This window comes from Falco punctatus, assembly GCF_963210335.1.
Source record: "Falco punctatus genome assembly, chromosome: 12".
In the NCBI taxonomy this organism is placed as follows: domain Eukaryota; kingdom Metazoa; phylum Chordata; class Aves; order Falconiformes; family Falconidae; genus Falco; species Falco punctatus.
The window spans coordinates 5,221,323-5,242,851 of record NC_137592.1 but is presented as its reverse complement, the minus strand read 5'-3'; the positions used below and the strand labels follow the sequence as shown (position 1 = coordinate 5,242,851).

At 37.4% G+C, this 21,529-nt stretch overlaps 1 protein-coding gene across 6 annotated transcripts in view; it reads right to left on the bottom strand.

The window, feature by feature from the left end:
- Positions 1-21,529, bottom strand: part of SANBR (SANT and BTB domain regulator of CSR) — a 28,725-nt gene that overhangs the window by 3,821 nt on the left and 3,375 nt on the right. The window contains exons 1-18 of one of the 6 annotated variants that reach the window (XM_080407917.1): positions 18,859-21,510; positions 18,165-18,330; positions 16,127-16,313; positions 12,792-12,885; positions 10,890-11,128; positions 9,971-10,029; positions 9,020-9,180; positions 8,045-8,131; positions 7,802-7,912; positions 5,678-5,801; positions 5,341-5,493; positions 4,962-5,107; positions 4,502-4,601; positions 3,332-3,364; positions 1,640-1,739; positions 1,126-1,220; positions 984-1,012; positions 815-888 (exon numbers count right to left, since the gene is read on the bottom strand). In XM_080407917.1, the coding sequence (XP_080264043.1) occupies positions 815-888; positions 984-1,012; positions 1,126-1,220; positions 1,640-1,739; positions 3,332-3,364; positions 4,502-4,601; positions 4,962-5,107; positions 5,341-5,493; positions 5,678-5,801; positions 7,802-7,912; positions 8,045-8,131; positions 9,020-9,180; positions 9,971-10,029; positions 10,890-11,128; positions 12,792-12,885; positions 16,127-16,313; positions 18,165-18,314 (1,942 nt within the window). In that variant the 5' untranslated portion in view covers positions 18,315-18,330; positions 18,859-21,510. Of the gene's footprint in view, positions 1-814; positions 889-983; positions 1,013-1,125; positions 1,221-1,639; positions 1,740-3,331; positions 3,365-4,501; positions 4,602-4,961; positions 5,108-5,340; positions 5,494-5,677; positions 5,802-7,801; positions 7,913-8,044; positions 8,132-9,019; positions 9,181-9,970; positions 10,030-10,889; positions 11,129-12,791; positions 12,886-16,126; positions 16,314-18,164; positions 18,331-18,858; positions 21,512-21,529 lie in introns of those variants that run through there. The other 5 variants (XM_080407918.1, XM_080407920.1, XM_080407919.1 and 2 more) reach the window with 5 other exon arrangements.

The window sequence follows — 21,529 nt, the reverse complement described above, 5'->3', positions numbered from 1 at the left end:
CTTGAAACACTACATCAAGATCAAAATCTGTGGGAACGGTTTTCAAAACAGCAAAAATGCACAACAGTCTCAGGAAAGATTAAAAAAGGTGGAACAAATAAATAGAAGTTCAAATAATTCTAGTCAGAAAGACTGGGAAAGAAATAGAAGTGAATGTTTATCTGCACAGACAACAAATGGCACAGGGATGCAGGAAAAAATAATCACATACTTATACAGTCATCAGATGACACAACTACAATCTCTGTAGGCTATGTGCTGACATTCTAAATAAAAAACATAAACCATGCTAACAAACACTTATAACGCACTTTTCTTTTTTTTCTGCAAACTTTGAACTGCTTTCCAATATTTTCCAAGACAGTAGGCCCAATGCCGCCCATTTATTTTTCAATCCGTACGCAAGACTACATTATATAGTTTTATGCTGCGGATTTTCTTTCCATTTTCCTGCCACAAACATATCTTCTCCTGTAGAGCAAGTGAAATTGCTAATAAGTGCCAATCAAATCCTAAAGTAATATTTTCAAACGGAGTTCTTAGCTGTATGAACATTTATGTACTTTGGAGGAATCCGAGATTGCTGTGTGGTTTGGATATGGCTGATTACTAATGATTAGTCTGTTTATTTCCAAATAAGGAGCAACTATAAAAAAACCCACCCCAAACCCTATTGCTATATCTGAGATTGAATTCAACCTAAAGGTTTCCAAGTAGCTATATTTTAAAGAAAATTAAATATTTCTTGTATGAATTAATTATTTTCTTTGCATAATATTAACTTCATGAAAGCTAAACTCATGCAAGAACAGACCATCTTCTCTTTGAGCATCTTGATTGAATCTTAGTGACCTTGACGCATCCCATTTGTTCTGCTGCATACTCACGCTGGTTAGAAAAGAAAGATGTACACCATTATCAGTAACAGTTTACAAAAAGGGACATACTAGAATATGTTCTCAAGGACTTTGAAAATTACTTACGTGAATGGAGATGCATCTCGGGAACTTGACTGTTGAAGAAAGAAAAACACATTAAATATGTTTTGAGATCAAGTTCAAAACTTAAGAGAATTCCTCATTATTCAACCCAACCAGAGAGGCTGGCATCACAGCTAGGATTTACCTTATCAGATGGCTTCTCCTTTTTCTGAACACTAGGTGAAGAAACCACCTTCTTTGGGTGCTTGTAGGATTTCTTTAATTTCTCCTTTCTCCCTGCTAATTGAAGAAATATCTACTCATATAGTCACAGATATTTCGATTTTCTCATCTATACAGCTACAAAAGAATTGTTTCTCTCTACTTCTTTACAGAGTAAATGAACAGGCTATTTCCATTTTGTTAAGTGTTGCAGGCATTTCAATAGTTTCCTGCAAAATACACTCTTGATCAACTCTGAGGACATCTCACACATGAATAGTTGCAGCTTTCCTTGTTTGTCAGTGGGTTTTGTGGCACTGAACAGTGGCGTAACAATGTATCTAAACACAGAAAAACTAGAAATGCAATTCAAATAACATTAGTTTTTATTTATTTTAAAAATGTCTAATCTTAAAAATTTGCTTACAGAAGAATTCTGCTGCCTTAAATCCTTATCTCTAAATACCAGGGAGGAAGACTGTAGAGACATGTAGTACCTGGTTTCCTGCATACTTCTTCTTCATCCCCCACTTCATCCTCAGTGACCTCTGAGCCAGTGGTATACTCCTCTTCTTCAGATAACAATGACTGCTGTTTCTATTCAACAGGAGTAGAGTGCCACAGATTATAAGTGAGGCTTGATTCCTATTAAATAATACATTAAATCTTTCTTGAAGGAGCGGACTTCCAACGCGGCTCTGTAGCGATGTAACTGCATGCACAGTTAGGTCTGAGAACATGTTTCTCAAATGTTGAGGAAGTAATTTGAAATCTTTGCTTAGAATGTTTTAGTAAGTATTTGTATTTCTGTTTCTTCCAAGTGGTCAGACATTGTAGGAGGTTGCCCCTGGAGGCAGTAGAACCTCCACCTTCAGAGATACTCAGGATTTGACTGGCTATGACCCTGAGCAAAGGTGTTATGGCTTTGAAGCTGAATCTAACTTTGAAGTTGGCCCTGCTTTGAGAACAGGAGGAAATACATAAGATGACCACCAGAGATCCCTTCCAACCTGTATTATCATATGATTCAGTGTTTACTATCCAGTGCATTGCTGGCTATATTAGTTTTCTAATTAATAAGAACATTTGTTACAGTAGCAAATGTCTGAGCTAGCCACATAATCAACTAATACAGGAAAGTACAAGTTTATGAACAGTTATCTTGAGGCTTGCTGGGTCTTGCAAACTGCCTGAAATTGCTGAGACACCCAGTAATTAAATACCACAAAGCATGCATATCACAGTGCACTACAAATACATGCATTCTGCACACCTGAGCTACCTGCATTAATAATTTATTGCAAGTTGGTCTGGAATATCTGGTTGGCTTTTTTTCCTGTGAACTCAGCCTAATACCTAAATTATTTTTTTTTCTTTCTACCTCTTACACATCATCATAAACTATGGGCTCCAAGATAGCAACAGATGGGGTCACAGTGAATAGTTCCTAACTGATCAGCACAGAATAATGAAAATATTAAGGAATGTGATGTTTACATTGTTTGAATACACACATATATCTTTTAAAATAAGTGATAATGACTACTTAGTAATCCATGAGAAATGATGACACTTAATATGAACTACAAGTCAAAAAGATTAGGAAACATGTTTTTGCAAGAAGAATGGTCTTACTATAGGACACTAGGAACATCAGACTGCAACACAAATCCTCAAGAGTGACAGAGGCAAACTGCTGCTCTGTAGCATTTACATACAGAAATAGTAAATAATGTATGTAAATGATACATCCTATGCTACTGGAAGAACAACTGCCCATTCTCAGCATTTGGCTAGGCCCTCAACTCCAATAAAAGGTTTTTTTGCAATGAGGCAACTTAGACAAGCCATCAAAGAGAAGACCTTCAAAAGCTGATTTTGATGATTTACATTTTGGTCAGCCTAACAAACTATTAAGAACTGACGCATGCAGTGCCAGTCCATTGTTTGTTGCCATTTATAAAAACATTTAAAAGGATTTTTTTATTTTTATTCAGGCCAAAGTAGTACTTCACGCATACTTTATACTTTCTTGTAAAAAGCGTTGCTATACTGCAACCTCCAAATTAAAGCAAAAGAAAACATATTTTTCACCCAATTAATTAGAAAATAAGACAAAAATCAAACTTAGTTCTCTGCCAGTGCTGAGGAGCAAATATTTAAAATTATGAAGAAAATACTTTACTAACCAGCTGTAAAGTCCAGTTCTTCAGAGAAAGAAACTGTAGTCACAGAAAGAGAAAGAAAAGCATGGAAATTAATGAAGTAATAATAACTAGAACTTTAAAAATGTGAGTGGAATTCTAAAAACAGAAGTGGTATGTACAGCAATCTACACTGGTAACTCCTAGAAGGCCCACTCCCGTCTGCAACTATAAATTTTGGTGGAACGACTAACCTCAAACAGGTTATGAGCCACTGACCGATTAAATGCAGTGGAATCGGTCATGCTTTAATGTGCCTAACTTTAGCACTAAAAATATTTACAGCTGATTTTAATCTAAAAAAGCAGTCGAGTGCAGGGTGGGGAAGTTATGTACCAGATAGTTATGGAGTTTAAATCCTCCTACATTTACTGCAGGAGAGCTTCTGCTCCTGCTTGAAATCCTCATGGAATCAGCAGACACTATGCTACTATCAGGATTGTTGAGTTAGCAGAAGTTCCACGAAGGGTGCAGAACTTCAAAAACATCTTTGCGTGAAAGCTCTCTTTAAACCAGAGGTAGTATTATAAACAGTCTGGACTGTTGACAATCTGACAGACAAGTGACGGCATTCTGTTGACCTGATATACACGTGGTAACATACATGCATCATAGTTCTGGAAAGTAAAAACTTTCACACACTGGGGGAAAAAAAACAACAAACAAACCCAAAACAAAACCAACCAACAAAACAAACCAATAAAAAAAATCCCCAAAACAAAACACAACCCAAGTTATAGCTCTTGATTTATGGACTCTCTTGCAAAAGCTATGTGGACACACCCAGATACATCAGGAGGCAAAACAAAGGTAGCAATCATTTGAATATTTGCCAAGTGATGCATTTTAAAGTATGACTGGATCCTTAAATATCATCAGTTTAAGAATGGGGTGGAAAGCAGAGACATACAGAGAATTGCCTCTATATGATACACAGAAATATTTCCAGCAGACAGTAAAAGTTTTGCCTTTTCACTAACTAGGTATTTTGCACCTACGCTAGCCTATGCTATCCTGCAATGCTCAGCAGTGCACTACTTCCTCCAAGAATGTATGGGTTTTGTTTTTATTAAAAGTTGTCTAATTAATTCTTCAAAGTACCCTTGTAAGAATCCTCATTATCAGAAAAAAGGGGGGAAAAAAATTAGCACTCACAGCATTGATTTCTCCAGTTTTGGGACCCCACGGCGTATTTGGTTCTACAAGCACATCACATTCAATGCCTTTTTCATCACAGAGCCCAATGCCAGAATCACTTAAAGAGAAAGATGTGAAACGAAAGTAATTTTTTCTATTTCACAACTTTAGAATCAGTCTCTCTTTACTCATCAAATATCAAGAAAGAAAAAAGACCTCCAAGTCAGCTACGTATTTTGATAAACAATCCATTAAAACATAAAGGAGTGAATGCTTATGGAGGATGAATGACTAAATGTCTGCTTGAAGCTTAAAATGAAAAAGTACTTGTTCTTTTCCCAATTTCCAACTAAGCAATCAAAAATAAGTTACCTTTAAAAGTCCTACGTCCCATTTCAAAATGTAAAGAAATTAAATGTAACGTGCACACATGTTAAATGTTGAAAGCTAAGTTATTTCAGTAACACAACATTCTTACCTATTCTCATCCTTAGTGAAAGGAACAACAATAACATCTCTATAATGAAGCAGATCATTCAATATTTTAGTAGTCTGAGATGGCAAAGCATCCCCATCTTCATTTCCTGAAGGTAAATCAACCACGTGATCCCTCACTTGGCAGCCCTGCGATACACATACACAAAAGATCAAAACCTTGAGTTAATACAACAAACTGATTTCAGTAAGTACCATAACAGATTTCAACTTTTCAGTTCTTGTTTCCAAAGGTCCTAGCCTGCCCTGGGACACTTCAACAATTTACAATCCTTCTTTTGAAAGAGATGTATTTTCATAACACACTGTCACTCCCCCAACATGTATCACACACTTTTAAAAGTGAGCTAGTATTGAAGTACCTTTGGGAGGGTTGTAGGATCAAATCGAAGAACTTTTTGGTTACAACAGGGATATACTCCTGTCGCAGTCGAGCCCAGAGCACTTACTACACCTGGATAAAGAACTGGCTGCAAATGGTACTGGCAATGGGAGAATTCAGTACACAGGAAAGACTACATTAGAATAAAAAGAGAGATAATGAGAGGTAATATTAGCTACAGAACTAAAAATTTTGCACTACAAAGAATGCATACTAGGCTTTGTTGCCACGTATTTTCCAAACTGCTTTAATCCCTGCCTTGCTCCCCCACAACATGCCATCTACAGACAAATAAGTGAAAGTCAAAACATACTAACTTGGTTACATCTCGAGCAGGTCAACCAATTGACAGTCCCCCAAAGACGCCAATAAACATCCCTCCAGGATTTCAATTCCTCATGAAGGCAAATTAAGTACTCATGCACTTCCCAGGTTTTGTCTCTGAAAAAGCAAAAGGTCAAGCTGCATACAGAGTCGCAACTCTGTTTTGATCCTGCCACCAGAAAGGTGAGGCAAAGAAGGAGCAGAGCAACACATGCTCCACTGGTGAAAAGCCTACAGAAGAGTTCAGAACAAGAAGGATACAATGTGGGACAATCATTACTAAATTCAGACCATGACAGAAGAGCCTATATTCTTCTGCAACATCCTAAACTTACTTATAACAAAGAGTTACAGCTTGATTCATCTCAAGCTCCACATCTTGCAAATTATAAACCAAGATAAATATCAAACCTTTTGGAAATCAGGAGAACCATTAAGGAGAGGAAAACCCAATACACAGAGCAGAAGAAATCAAAATATGCACATGCAAACAGACAAACTCAGTCATATTGCAGTTTTCTGTCTTTAAAGCAATATGTTGTGCAACAGAAGCAAAGTACTACCATTGTATTTTATTTTAAAAGCCAACATAATGTTACTATGTATCTGCAACACAACAGCAACTATTCAGTTGAGAATTAAAGTTTGAAAATATAAGATTGTCTTTTTGATGAATACATGTATCTGAGACTTCCAGTCTTAAAAATACAGACCTTGTTCCTTCCTGGTGATAAAATGACACACGCTTCTTCAGAATCCAAAAGAGAATATGCAACTTGCACCGGCGCATGTTATCCTCAGAAACAGCAGATACTGTTTTCCCACAGTTTTAAGCCCTGGCCTGAACTGTTTTTTGTCATATATAATACATCTAACCCAGACTAAGTGAGCAGTACTTCCAACTGGAAATTAATTCTAGGCACCACTAGAGGACCAATAAACATAAACCTATTTTTAAATCATTAAAGATAGGCTTGTATTAGCTCATAAGCCTGAATTCATTAGTGGCCAGTGTCACTTTGCCTAAGGAACAGTAAACTGATTCTGTTTAGAAAAGCTGTCACAAGTACCACAAGGCAAATAATTAGAACCTAAATAATCCTCTGAGTAACTCTACAACCCTGCACATTTATATGCTAGGAATTGTATAGCAGCTATATACAGTCATCTTAAGTGACGTAATACAGTTAATGAATTTAATGTGGCTAATCATCAGTGATCCTAACAGGTCAGGACAGGGTCACAAGATTTGGTTCTGTTTAGACTGTTAGGCAGAACTTAATCGACACCTTGGAATTACTGGTGGGAGGTAACACCAAATACATGTTACCTTGGGAGCTGATACTGAACAGTGTTTTGGTTGTTCCGAATGAAATAGATCTGTTGAGAAAGGTCTCCTGTTATTAATTTCCCACCATCTTCCTTAAAAGGTGCATGCGGGGAGGGAGGGAACTGCAGCTGATCACACACTGATCTTCATTAAGAAGACAATCCAGCTATTCACAAACATGGATCAAACAGACAGAACTGAATTAACCATTTGTGCCAAACAAATCAGGCATACATATAGAATGGGTCCTGGGAGCTCCCCTTTAGAACAGAAAAACAACTGGAAAGGTTTATTTATAGTACTTTTTAAGCAGGCTGCATATTTGATTTGACAGTACAAAGTCAGTCTAGAAAATAACTCTAGCCTTTCTTTGCTGGCAGAGATGGGTCCATCGTTTAATAACAAACCTTGTAGAAATGCAGCCTTTAATTTAATTCGTCATCAGTTACATATATCTTAACACTTTTTTGATGAAAGAATTAGTGAGTATTTTCTGTTTAGGGCAGCACAACCCAAAATAGCCCTCCCAGTAATCATGGCTGTAGTTTTTCCATTTCCATTCAGCAGCAGCAGCACTGAATGAGTTTCAGAAGTACAATATGGTAATCACCCCTTTTTTTCCTTTTGCTAGGTAATATAAGAAGTTGAAATGTTTCATACTGCTCTTCATGCATCTATGACTTCATTTTGTAAGGTATCTGGTAATTCCTAAACTTTTTTGTGTTTTGTAAAATCACCCAAGATCATATAGTTGAAGAAAGGTTTTTAATATATATATATTCACTACCTTATATGAACATAGACAATATTCCCATGTAGATCTATGTTGATTTTTCCTGGTACGCAAGGAATCCTTCTTTCAGTTTCTTTAGTTAGCAGCTTTTTACATAAGCAACACCTAGATTATTTAAAAAAGAAAGAAAGAAAGAAAAGAAAAGAAAAGAAAGAAATAAAGTACTGGAGTAAGAGCAGGACTTCAAAACACAGGAACTGTCCTTGCAACAGAAGTAGTAATATAAAACAGCCATACCTGTATAATGTTGCTGCGTTTCCTCGAGAATCTGGATTTAGGTACTCCGGATCAAACAGTCTCTCAATCTTCTTGCAGAAAAGTTTACTATTAATGACAACAACACAGCTTATCCATTAGAAAAAACTGAAAATTGTTTTATGTATAGTGAGACTAACAATTATATTCTGATGATAAACAAAGTCACCACCTTTCTCTCAGAATCCAGCTTTTAATATGATTTTCCTTTAAACTAAACTGTTTGGGTAACTGGTTCCTGACCTGGTCATCTCTCATTTTTACACAGATGTGAAGAAAGGGATCCCTTAAATTTTTTTGCTCTATTATGTTGCTTGCCAATATAAAATGCCAACTTCTACCTTGACTAAAAGACCTTCTATAAATGAATACTTCTGTGAAATTACACTGAACTTTTAGAATTAAAGTTATGTCTTCATCCCTACTGATTAAAATTCTTTCTTTCTTTCACCTTGCTTGTCTGTCAGTCTGCCCTCCAGTAACTGGCCCTTATCTTGACACTGACTAAGCTGGAGTCCTTATGAAATAGTACTCCATCACGTCTATTCAGCCTTCCAGCCATCCTAAATTCTACATCTAAACGTCAGAGTTCACAGGACGCTGAAGCCAAACCATTCTCTACAAATTAGGAGCATGTCATCCCATAAAAAGTTCCTTACCCTAATCCTGGCTCCCATGTGAGAATTCATGAATAATTTGTCCATGCCACACTTCTAGTACAGCCTTTCCTTTTGATCCTTTCCTAAAAAAGCTCTTTGCTTTTGCTTATAATTTTAATACAAAATTCTGAATACAAAATTCTGAAGTAACTTCATGATATTGTGTTAAAGATACATTACATGAGAATACGAATTGTATATATGTCTCACTTGAAACCCCACAGTGTCTTAGCTGTTCTGAAAAATGATCCAAAAGCCTGACAGCACTTCAGTAGTGTATTACAGGGCAAAAAGTTACCTCTTAAATTTGTCTCTTTTGTCCTTCAGCTCTTCCAATTCATTGTGCGTGAAGAGATCAGCAATGTGTGTAACAAGATTAGCATTGATACAATTCATGTTACATGGTGTGGCTACAATAGCATTCATATTTTTGTGACAATAATGAATACATTTTTCTACCTAGGAAAAACAGAAACGTTAAAAATAATGGCAAAGAATTCTAGACAAATCTATCTCAAAAGATGTACTAATTGCTTCTAAATTTTTATTTTTTTAAAGTCTGGTGTTTTGGAAAACTATTCCATTTCAACTTAAAAATAAAAAACAAGTCTCAGATTTGTCTAAAGCAGACTCTGAATTAACATGATTCTGTGTTAGTTTATGTTCTCCTCCAAAAGGTTTCTACAGTCCAAAAAACAACTCCACAGATGTTTCATGTTCAACAAGTGGTACCTTCCAATCGCTTGTAAAAAAAGATCCATGGTACACATTATACATAGTATTGCCTGGATCTCAACTTAAACAGCTATGTTTACTGTGTTTAATGGTGGGTCACCCCAATGACAGAACTTCTAACAAACATTTTAACTAACAAGTCAGTAGATATACAGAGCTGGAGAACCATATCCTAAGCGTGTCATTCGTGTAAAAAGGATACAAAGCAAAGGTACTCATTCATTTAATAATCCTTTTTGATAAAAAAGGATCAGAAGTCAGCTACTGATGTTATTCTAGATCAGTCATCAGAAGGCAAATCCAAGATCCCACTACCACATTTAGAATTAATTTACTCTAAGTTTTCTTGCATTAAGTATTCTGCAAATATTAGATTACTGCACTGAATAAGAAAGGTGGTAAAACTCACAGAAACAGATGATGCAATGAGAAGATTTTGAAACAGCCAAATTATAACAAACAAGCTGGTAATTAACTTATGGCAGAGAATCTTTCCTTCTTTCTTAATACTTACTAATGAATCCATCTTCAAAAACTCAGAGGAAATAAGAATTGATATCACATTTGATGGTTCTAAAAGGCAAAAAAAGGTTGCTTTTTTTTACATAAATCCTTTTGATAACTTCATATCACACCCCTCCCTCTGCATATTTAGTATCTGTTTTAAGTATTATTTGACCAGTCAACCTGTCCTTCCATCTTCCAATGTATAGAGCATTCTCCATCTTAAGAAACAAAGTTTTGATTTGTCATTTAGGTGGCCAGAGTACAATTATAACAAACCAGAATTTATAAAAACTGAACAAGGTGGCTTCATAGGGATACAATGACTAAACAATTACACAACAAGATTAACTTCCATCTGTATCCATCATACCCAGATGAGACTTCGCTTAACATAACCTTTGCACTGGAAGATCTAACTCTATCCTCTCGGTTTATGTTTTTTAAAAATGGTAGCAAAGGCTCATAAAAAAATTAAAAACTTGCCTCAGATTCATAAAGGCAAAAGTTCTTCTACCATTGGATCAGACTGCATTGAAATTTTAGAAAATATTGCAATTGTCCCAATGGGGAGGCGAGGGGAAACAAACCAAAACCCAACAATCATCAGTATTTTAAAACTACCACTCTGTTCTTGTTCAAGTCTGAAGAATCTTTAATTTAAAACACCAGACCCCAAAATATATTAGACCTTTTTCACTGCTTCAGCTATCAAGATGTTTCCTCAAAGCTGTCAGTGTTGACAGATCAGAGATTACTGCCATACTGACCAGAGAATCTCTGTTGCAACACTTTTCTAACAAATTACAGGCTTCAGCACACCAGTCAGAAACAAAGAGACTGGGGCTGAACTCTATCAAAAACATTAGTCTTCCATTATCACAGAACATAATGAACCTACAACAAATGATCTACACACATTCTTTTACCTAAAGTTGGCATTTCATTAGCTTCAGAATCTTTAGTGTTGCTTTTAACGTATCTTATCAACCAGTCGAAGATGTGAACGTCACAGTGCACTGAGATGTCCACCTCTTCCCAGCGCTGGGCATCCACTGACAGATACTCAGCAAAGTATTTCATTTCTGAAATCAAAAGGTCTCGAGGACACACAAAATCTTCTTTGAGGTTTTTTGCTTCGTCACACACATGGATCACCATATTTGGCCTCAAAAAGAAAACAAGCCACAAACCAAATTAGCACCATAAGCCAGTTAGAACACCAAAACCAATCAACAAAGACCTCATCTCCAAATCTGGATCACACATTGCAAAACTGATATCACTAATGGGTTTTTATTAACAGAAGCAAACCAAGTTGCAGTTATTAACTATTAATAAAAACTATTAATAGAAACTACTGTCAGAGAGCAGTCAGGTGAAGAACACAGATCCATATCCTCTGACACAATCAGTGCAATTTAATTGTTAAGAGACCAGAAAAAGAAGATTTCTAACTCCAGTCGCCAATGCAGTCACACCACTTTGTTATGGGATGCTACCTGAATTACACACAGAACTTATTTGTTCTTTTCCTTTTTCATTTTCTTGAAAAAACAGGCAGAAATATATTCCTAAGTTACTGAGGCACCCAAGAACCGTAACAGCATACAACAGCAATTTTTGTGTGTAGAAATTAAAATTTTTATTGTATATTAAAACATCTGTTTCTTAAGAAAAGGTCATAGCTAGAATCAGTAAATGCTGCACTACAAAAAGATGGTTACTGTTAGGTTTCAAACACACACATTATTCTGTGTGTGCTTGTATAGTATGGAAAACTGAGATATGATAGCACAAAAAACAGTCACATGCATGGCTATTTGAATTTGTAGTAAAAATTTTCATTTGCACTTTTCATTTACAGCTTTTTTTTCTCCTGTTTTCACATAGGACAAATCTATGTTCACAGAATTTAATTTTTTTTTAATTAAAATGTTACTGAGCATCAATATTGTTTCATTCCTTTTGAAATCAGGTTATGTTTCCCATTCTCACCACAGCAGCAATCAATCACTAGGAGGAATGCTATGGTCAGATTTTAAATAAGCTATCCCTATTGCACATGAGAAATTTTTGAACTGTCACATTTTCAGCTAAGAGTTAATTTTCTTCTTGGTAGCTGGTACAATGCTGTGTTTTGGGTTTAGTATGAAAATGATAACACACTGAGGTTTTTAGTTGTTGCTCTGTGATGTTTATGCCAAATCAAGGACTTCTCAGTTTCTCAGACCCTGCCAGCGAGAGGGCTGGAGGGGTACAAGAACTGGGAGGGGACACAGCCAGGACAGCTGACCCAAACTAGCCAAAGGGATATTCCTTCCATACCACAGAACATCATGCTCAGTGTATAAACTGGGAAGGGTGGGGCTGGCTGGCGTGATCACTACTGGGGCACTGGCTGGGCATTGGTCAGTGGGTAGTAAACAACTGTATTGTGCATCACTTGTTTGTTTTTTTTCCTTCTGGATTTTATTCCTTTTCCCCTCTCTCGTTTTCATTATAATTGTTGTTTTTATTGCATTTTATTTCAATTATTAAATTGGTTTTATCTCAACCCACAAGTTTTACCTTTTCCCCCAGTTCTCCTCCCCATCCCACCAGGGAAGCCGGGGAAGTGAGCGAGCAGCTGCATGGTGCTTAGTTGCCAGCTGGGGTTAAACCACAACACAAACCAACCCCTAGTATTTCTGTAGCAATGTAAGGTTTCAAAATTTCTTACAGCATTTATTCCAGCTGGTTTCTTTCCGACAGTAGAAAAATACGAGCAATCTACACAGTTTTCTTTCAGTTCTATAATCCTCTAGATAACAAACACATAAAGATCTTACCCCTGTGTTTCATCAGTGCTTTCTCCACTTTTATGCACAGGACCTTTCTCGGATTCTGAAGAACAATTCCTTGTGGAGGTTGTGCTGGGCCTTCCTTAAATGCAAGGAAAAAAGGCTGCATTAGAACAAAAATGCCTGACCTTTTGCTGTCATGGTGGAGCAATGTTACACAACTAGCAACAAATCTGCTACCATCAGGGCTACTATATAATCCAAATTCCTGCTCTGAATGGCATGCACTGGAAACTCAGACCAGCGACGTGGCTGGGTTGCCCAGACACTTGGCTGCAAACCCAAACAGATCCAGTCTCTATATAGAGCTGGAAGATTCATGCAGTCTTCAGCATCTCCTTCTGGGAACACAACCCATTCTTTTAGCTCTCCTTGTCTGCTTTGTGGAATGTGGGTCTTAATACTCTGTCACATCAAAACTTCTGTTTTCAGGAAGCTTTGCTGCCAGGATATAACAACTTGAGACTAACTCCGCTTCCTATCCATAATGTGTTAGCTTTGGAAATAAGTTGTCTCCAAACAGAAGCACAGAAGTCTCTTCAGGTGTGGTTTTGCTAAGTTTCTCAAACACAAGGCTTAAAGCAGCAGATTATATAAAACAAGACCAAAGAAAGCAGACCGTGAAATGCGTCTAGTCCTAGAGCTACATCACGCAGCTTATCCCAGCAATAAAGGACAGCTGCGCTCTAGCTGGAATGCACAAATGCACTACAAACAGTGGAACCTGGACACAAAACCCAGTGAAGTCCAGGAGGTCTAGTCACCAAATCCAGAGAGTTCTGGGCAAAGGGTTAAGATAACCTCAGCATTCCAACACTGAATAACTTTTCTGACATTAATGAATTGCTGCAATCTGAAACCTCTTGATAATCTTGATTACAAATCATAAAGATCATTATCTTTTTTTTAACAATGGAAGTGCACATATCTGTCTCCCATTGATGAAAATCCATAAGGTCATGATTTTCCATGACTACTCCCTACCCAGATTTCTAGGAAGAGTTCCAGAAGCTCCTGCTCCCTCTCGTGTAATGTAAGAGGCTGTACTCTTCTGAAGACAACTAAGATAGACCTCTTCACCTTATGGCTAAATCACTATAGCAGACCACCAACAAAAATTACCTGGAAGCTCCGTACAGTTCAGAACACAGTAGTTACAACCTTCAGGAAAGCAAAGTTATCGCACCAGAGGCAGAAGAAACAAAACTTTCTCCAAAGATACAGCCTAAGGCTTCACACAGTTAAGCCTTAGTAAGGCCATAATAGAGGGAACATGGTTAATAAAAGGGGAAGATTTACTAGGCAGACCTTCGTAAAACCTTGGAAGGGGCTGGGTCAGCCACAGCCTCGAGGGCAGCCATTCCACCGCAGGCAGATGACCCCCACTAGTCCTAGGTTTTGAATGCAAGGTAAGATGACTATTTTAAAGGAAGGGCCTATACAAAAAAAATATGGAAGAGTTCTGTCTGCAAATATTAAGAAGTTTATTTTGAACATAGTGAAGTTGTTTATTAAAGGAAATAATGCTGATGAGAATATGCAAGACAGCCAAATTAACAGGGATGTCTGAACTTCACCATACATTTCCTCCTACCTTTTTTTTTTATCTTCCCCTCAAAGCTTATAGATCGTTTGACTTCAGAAAGTTAGTAATAAATACTTTGGGTAAAAGGCTATCCTATATGCTTGTTTAGTGCCATAATATGCATTCAGAGGCAAACAGCAGTTTGCCTTATAATTAGGCAAGTAATAAAAGAGTTTTTATAACTCAGCCAAACCAGAATCCAGCTCGAAATTAATTTGGTCAGATTGCTTTTTCTTGCTGTGACTCATATCTACAAATAAATCCAAACATGCTCAAAATTCTTGATCCTAACAGTAAGCAGATGTGAATAAATCCACTAGGAAGTAATTAATTAAACAACAACAAAAAAATTACAAATAGGCTTTTCACAAGTCTCCAATTCGAAAATATACAAGAACCTCACAAATATTAAGCAGGTGAGTTCACTCCAGCCTGAGAAAAGGTTAATTAGCCTGATTTCATACCAACAAATTACATATCAACAGGAAAAATTATTTATCCAAACTTGCAGAGAAAGCAGAGAAAAACCTCAAGCTAGGATCTTGCAGTAGGCAACATTAGGGTACTTAACTGCATTAATACTTACTACATGTGTTACATTGTTAAAAAGAAAACATGCACTAATTGTCTAAAAAGTTCTATAAGCAGAGTTAGCTTGTTAACTGCTTACTGGGAAGCTACTAATCTTACAAGTAGTCATCTGTGGGTGCAAGAAGCATTTATTCCACACCACGCATGTAACAAGTACATAATTGAAAGCTGACTGGAAGCATTTTCAATCTAGATACTACATATATACACTTTTCAAATATCACCTCTTGATTAAAATTATTAAAAACAACTTATTCATTCTCCAGCAAAGGTCAAACAGCTGTTTTCCTTATGCAAAGAGAACAGTGACTAGAAGACTGCGTAATAACAGAGAACATATTGTTTAAACACGTCTTCTTAACACAGAAATTTATTACTGAAGTGAATTTCACATGCAATACATTTACCAAGTCCTACAAGGCACTGAAGACATCTCAGTCTACAATGAAAGTCAGAGAATAACTATCGCACAGTTAGTTACAACTTCATACAGGAGAAGTACTTAAGGAAATGTCAACAATATTTAATTGTGCTGTGATTGAAATACAACTGTTAGGACTGGCCCTCCTCTGCCAAATTACTGGGACACATAATTGAGGAAGACACTCTACATGCCATTGCAAGACTGTCTTGCATCAAAAAGTAGCTACACTACACTCCAACTCCTATGTAGCCATCTCGCCATTGAGCAGCATGGCAAACAGGGCTTTTAGCTGGGAGGTTAAGGGTCTGACCTCAGGGAATCACCTTCTCAGCTTGCTGCAGCTCTTCTACACAAAACTTTCTAGTTATTTTTACAGCACAGCTCAGTGAGATTGCAAATGGCTCTAGGTTTAACAGTACAACACTGGGGATAGAAAACCAGAGAGGAATTCCTCTCCCCACCAAGAAATCCTAAACAGAGGATTCAACTTAAGGATTTATGCCTTTTGGAAGGACAAGCTATTAAAAATGCCCAAACAAACATTGACTTCTCATCTAAACTAACTGGAAGTAGCTTCACATACGCATTATATTGAAACTTAACTTTGTCTTCCAAAAGACGAACAACTACTATTCCTGGGTGGACTTACCACTCAGGGCAGAAAAGCATGCACATACTGATTATAATCAAAGCCAATATATTTCAGAATGACTGAAAACATACCAGTTACAGTAACGGAATCCTGCCCAATAGCAGGCTCCTGACACTCTGTCTGTGTATCAAGCAAGGAGGATTTGATGTACGTAGCTAAAGTTTCCACAGGACTCCCACCAGCGGCCATCAGGGGGTTATACTGGTTGTCAACAGGTGAACTTCCACTGCCTTTTAGTTCATCAAACCTTTTTGCACACTGTCACAAAATGTAATGATACAACAATGAAGCAGTAGCTTTCAGTACATTTTTAATAACTGTAATTTGAGACAGATAGTGTATTTCATATATCTTTTGCATGTGAAGTTACAGATACTAAACTTGTAATGCTTCCTATTTAGTAGTATCAGGAAAGTACATAAATATTCAGTAAAATAAGTAAGGTTTACCATAATTAAATACTCTAATAGAAAAAGTAAGATAGAACCTGTTTCAACTTCTATTTCCTTAAAACCTGTGATTTTAAGCCTGAACTGCAAAAACAAAAGTTATGGGGAGAGTTTAAATTCTCATTTTGTAGCTAGTTCTTTTACCATAAACATTGTCAAATATTATTAAAAACAGCTATAGTAACTGGTTCATAATTATTACATGACTTCCCGTTCAATTCGAACGAAAGGGACTGGCAATTTCCACTGCAATTCTATTAACTTGCCATTCCTTGTTTTGATTAACTAGAAAGTTTTATCATTTTGTTAATTTGTAGCGATACAACGACAATTATGAGTTTAGTTTGGCAGAATCCCACACACAGGTAATTTACACATACAAGTAAATCTACTTAACTCTACAGGTGATTCTCCTGTGACACAGCTCATCAGGCTCCATTCAAGCAGCTGTTTTTATCTATTTATTTAGGACTGAGCTAACTGACATTGCTGCATGCCACCTGCCCCTTTGGGAGAGGTGCACACAGTGACATCCTTCTGATATTAACGTAGCATCTCAAATTTGTAACCATGCCCGTCTACTATATAGTAGATACATAAACGCACAGCTATAATTTACTTAGTTGCCTTAAACATGGATTCCGCATATTTGAGACACTTTGGTTTTTTTTAAACAGAGTAATCAGACATGTACTAATCAATCATATAATCTTAATTAATATGAGAGCGCTCACCAATACTTTTATAATTATTTTATTTGCTTAATGTGCACAATACTGTCTGCAAATTGAAAGGTATACAGTAGAAAACACCCCCCACCAAATGCTTTGCCAAGCACTTAAAAGGCAGTAATATTCCACAGAAGCTTCTACTCCCAATCATTCACTTTTATGTTCTAAATACAAGGTTACAGTGATGCCCAATAGCAATGTGAGCTGACATATTTGATTAAGTTTGCAAGAAAGTGAAGACTGCTGGCTTGTTTTCTTCCAGCTTTGCTGAATCACAAGGGCAAAAGGCATTTTCTTCTCTTAGCTTAATGCCCCTCAGGAATGAAAAATTCAAAATTCTTTTTTTAAAAATGTAAGCATTTCAACAGGAAATTCAGCAATCCAGAAAGATTAAGTATATGGAAGCACTAGGTTCTTCCAACTCCGACCAAGTAAAGAAAAATCTACATCTTGTAGAACCATACAAGTGGCAAGTGCACTCTTAACTACCCCATGGAGATCCGTAACTCATACTTCTTTACAAGTGCAATGACAACCATAGAAAGTTACCACGTATGCTACAATCTACATGTGGTTAGTTGGTACTACCATCCTTTCCATTAGAATCTTAGCTATGTAATTTGAAATATGTTAGCACAACTACCTTTTGTATTCCACTTTTTAATTTTTAATTTCCAGTAATATTTTCCTTATTCTATGTTAGTTCTAATGAAATAAAAAGGAGAATGTATTTCTTAATCTCAGTGTTCAGATTTTGTAGAAACAGGGTTTTTTCAATCTCCTGCTCATTTAACATTCAGTTCTTTAGGTATAAATTACTTCAGACAAAAAAAATCCTTTAACTTCAATTTCCCTCCCTCACCCAAATATGTTTTCTCCTTCATAAAGTACTGCTTAAAGTATATGAATTCTTTTATTAGTAAATTCACCTCTTTGGATGTATATCCTGGAACTAGCCTTGCCACACTGTCCCAGTTGATAGGCTGAGGAACACCAATGAGGGAACACAGGATCATATCCAAAACCATTTGATTGTTGTCATATGGAAAGTTATTGTTTTCTGAAAATCCACGACTCATCTTTGGCTACTTAAGCCTAGAAGAGAAAACATTATTAGCCAGTCTCACTGCACAGTTTGCTAAAGCTTGGTCTGCATTAACTGCAGCACTCCATAAATTACTATGGGCAATGTCTATCACAGTATTACAGTCAAGTACTAATGCTTTATTTGACAAAACTTACATATTCATGTCTGCATCCTCAAAACCCTGGGGGGAGGAGCAGATGTGCAAAACACACCAAAACCAACTCAGCAGCAGCAGGCACTACCCACAGTTTCTTTCAGCTGTCCATTTCCAGGAGGGATTCACACCCCTGAGCCCTCCAATACAAAAAAAAAACCAGCCTCCCACAAACTCAGAATAAACAGCCTAAGCTACAGAGGGCCATTTTAATGTAAATTTACTTAAATTCAAATACACTTATTTGTTCCCCCAAACTTTCTGCTGCTCAACTTTGGTCTCCTCTTGCTCTGCCTATTTGGTTCGCACACCTGACTTCCACTACACAGGAGCCAACCAAGGCACCCAGCTAACGGCCATCAATAATACTTTGGAGCCCCACCTGGATGTCTTCCAGCTCTCATCCTGAAGACTCGAGTTTCGAGGTGTCCTAAAGCACTCCTAACTCCTGATTAGCTGGGATGATCAGGGCCAAAAAACCCTGTTCTTTCAGTTTCAAGCTGAACACCAGAACAAAGCATGTAAGGACAGCAGTGAACACCTTACAAAAAAGGCAGTTCTTCTAATTTGAAAATTAGTGGGTTTTTTTTCTTTTTCCAAATGGATTTTTTATGTGTAGCACCAGGGAACACAGTACGAGTTCAAAGTATTGTTTCAGCATATGTTGGGAGAAAACTGCAGGCATTAATCAAGGCTTCCATATTTGAGTAACGCACAGCAGAAGAGCTTTGTAAGGACTCATATTTGGAATGCACTTCGGATCTTTTCTGAAGTACCTTACACCGATCACATAAATCACAGAACTTAAAAGTTACATTAAAAAAATTGAGTTATAAAGCAAGGATTACAGAAAAGTTGAGAGAAAACACACTTAGATGGTAGCAGAATTAACTCATCACTTGTTACTAAAAGCATACTACACACAGATGTTGCCTTTGCATCACCCTTTTTCTAAGAAAAGATGCTTCAAATATACAAAATAGCACTGATTTTGTTTCTGACTCTAGAAGCTATTCCAGCACTTGTTTGTTTTGTTGGTAGAAAGAGAAATCACAGCTGCAAGTAACTGTCAGCTTTCATCTCCTGAAAAGATCAGCTGACTGAAACCATCAGAAAGAAAAAACTCAGAACCCACCAAGACAATTCTTAGGTTTCCTATACTCATGAGATTTCAAAAAGAAGAACAGGAAAAAAAGCGCCACGAACAAAACACAGAAGTCCAATAGAAAGTGTCATACCTTTTGAACATCTAAATTAAATCTATTGCAAAGCATGCAAAATAGCCATTTTTAAAGGACAAAGATCCTTCACAGCCAGTATGAGCCCAAACTTTCCAACTCAGATAGATGCCTCTACGAGTTAAAGGTAGATCAGTTCCTGCAGGCATGGAGTCGTTGGAGTCCTTGGAGTCCTTCACCCTCACCCTGACAGCACTATCAAGTGGCCCGCTGTGGTAATTCTGTGGTGGAGACTTCTCACTGTCAGCGCACAGCCAAATGTCAGTATCAATTATATTCAAGCCACTGAATATCCACCATCTCCACTGTCATAAAAAGAAACAACCGGGCCAGAACACATCAGCACCAGTGGCAAACCAGCCTGGGTGGTTATAAAATACAAAACTGACTTCTTGTGCTACCTTAGATGCACATAGCAGCTGGTTTAAAAATGTCTGAAGGACATAAGTAAATGAGAGAGTATTGGAATCCTCTGGTCTTGCACCATAAAATATGCTTAATGAAATTCACATTACTAGCAATGTCAATATTCCATAAGCCATCATTTTAAGGACTATTTCTGTGGTATGATAAAGTCTATAATTTAAAGGAAAAAATGTTGAGTACTTTGCTGGTAACAAGTTTATGTATGCATCAGCATTGTGGACCATGAAGCAACTCGACCATGAAAGGATGACAGGTACGCTAAAATGTAAAGAGATGTTCAGAGAGAAAGAAGCCTCTGTCTCTCAAATATTTTTTATTTGCTTATTCTTACATTAAAACACAGTTTTATGTATGCTGGTTACTGCAAAGATAAACAAAGCAGCATATTAATTACAAGCATAAAGAAGTTAAGTTTTCTTCTTTCTGTTCTCGAAAGAGCATGGGACTCCTCTTTGTGGCTGTATACATGATATTTTAACATTTGCCTTTTTGTCCTTTAGCAAATCCTGACAGAAATATAGTTAAAGACACATGCAAGACTGTCTCGTGCAAGAATGGTGTGCTCCATAAGAGCAGCAACATAAAGCCTGTAATAAATTGTACTGTCAAGAAACAGAAGGCAACTTCTACAGATTCTCTCCAGTTTGCTCCTGCAAGTAAAGCTCAATTAACTCCTTCCTCAACTATGCAAACTGGAGGAGGGGGAAGTTTAATTATTTAATTTTGACCAAGTCATTTGATATGCTTCATATGGAGAGATATGTGACTAGGATTTTTTGCTAATACATAAAATTCTAAAGTAAGGGGTGTAAGCGATTCCCAACACTTTAATATTTCATAAAACTGGTATGATTAAATAAAGAGTTAAATCACTCCGCAGGAAGTTGGTATACATTGCAGAAGTTCACCGCCTCATATAAGGCTGATTTATTTTTTTTTTTAATTATTTAAAGGAAAGAATCCACCTAAACCTGAAGAACTGCTCTCCCCTCCCATGTGCATAACCTATGGGAAGGTAAAGACGGTGGTGGGGTGAGCGCGGGGTCTCCTGAGGGACCCTCAAACGCAAGGAAGGGACGGTGCAGGGCGAGGCGGGAAGAGAAAGAACAGCAGCTTGGCTTGCGGTTTGCTTTGCCCGCGTACTAGTCAAAATAAAAACTAAACCCAGGTAATAAAATAACAAAAAAAGAAAAACCGTTCCCAGTTTTCTGGGGCAAGATCCTACAAGTGCGAGCAGCTTCCTCACGCAGCGCCGGCCCGCTGCGGGGCCCTCGACAACGGGGCCCCCGCCAGCCACCCCAGCCCCCCCCGGCGGAGACGCCCCGCAGCCGCCGGGCTGCCCTCCCGGGGCCGCAGGACACTGTCCGGGACGCGCCAGGGCGGGGGTTA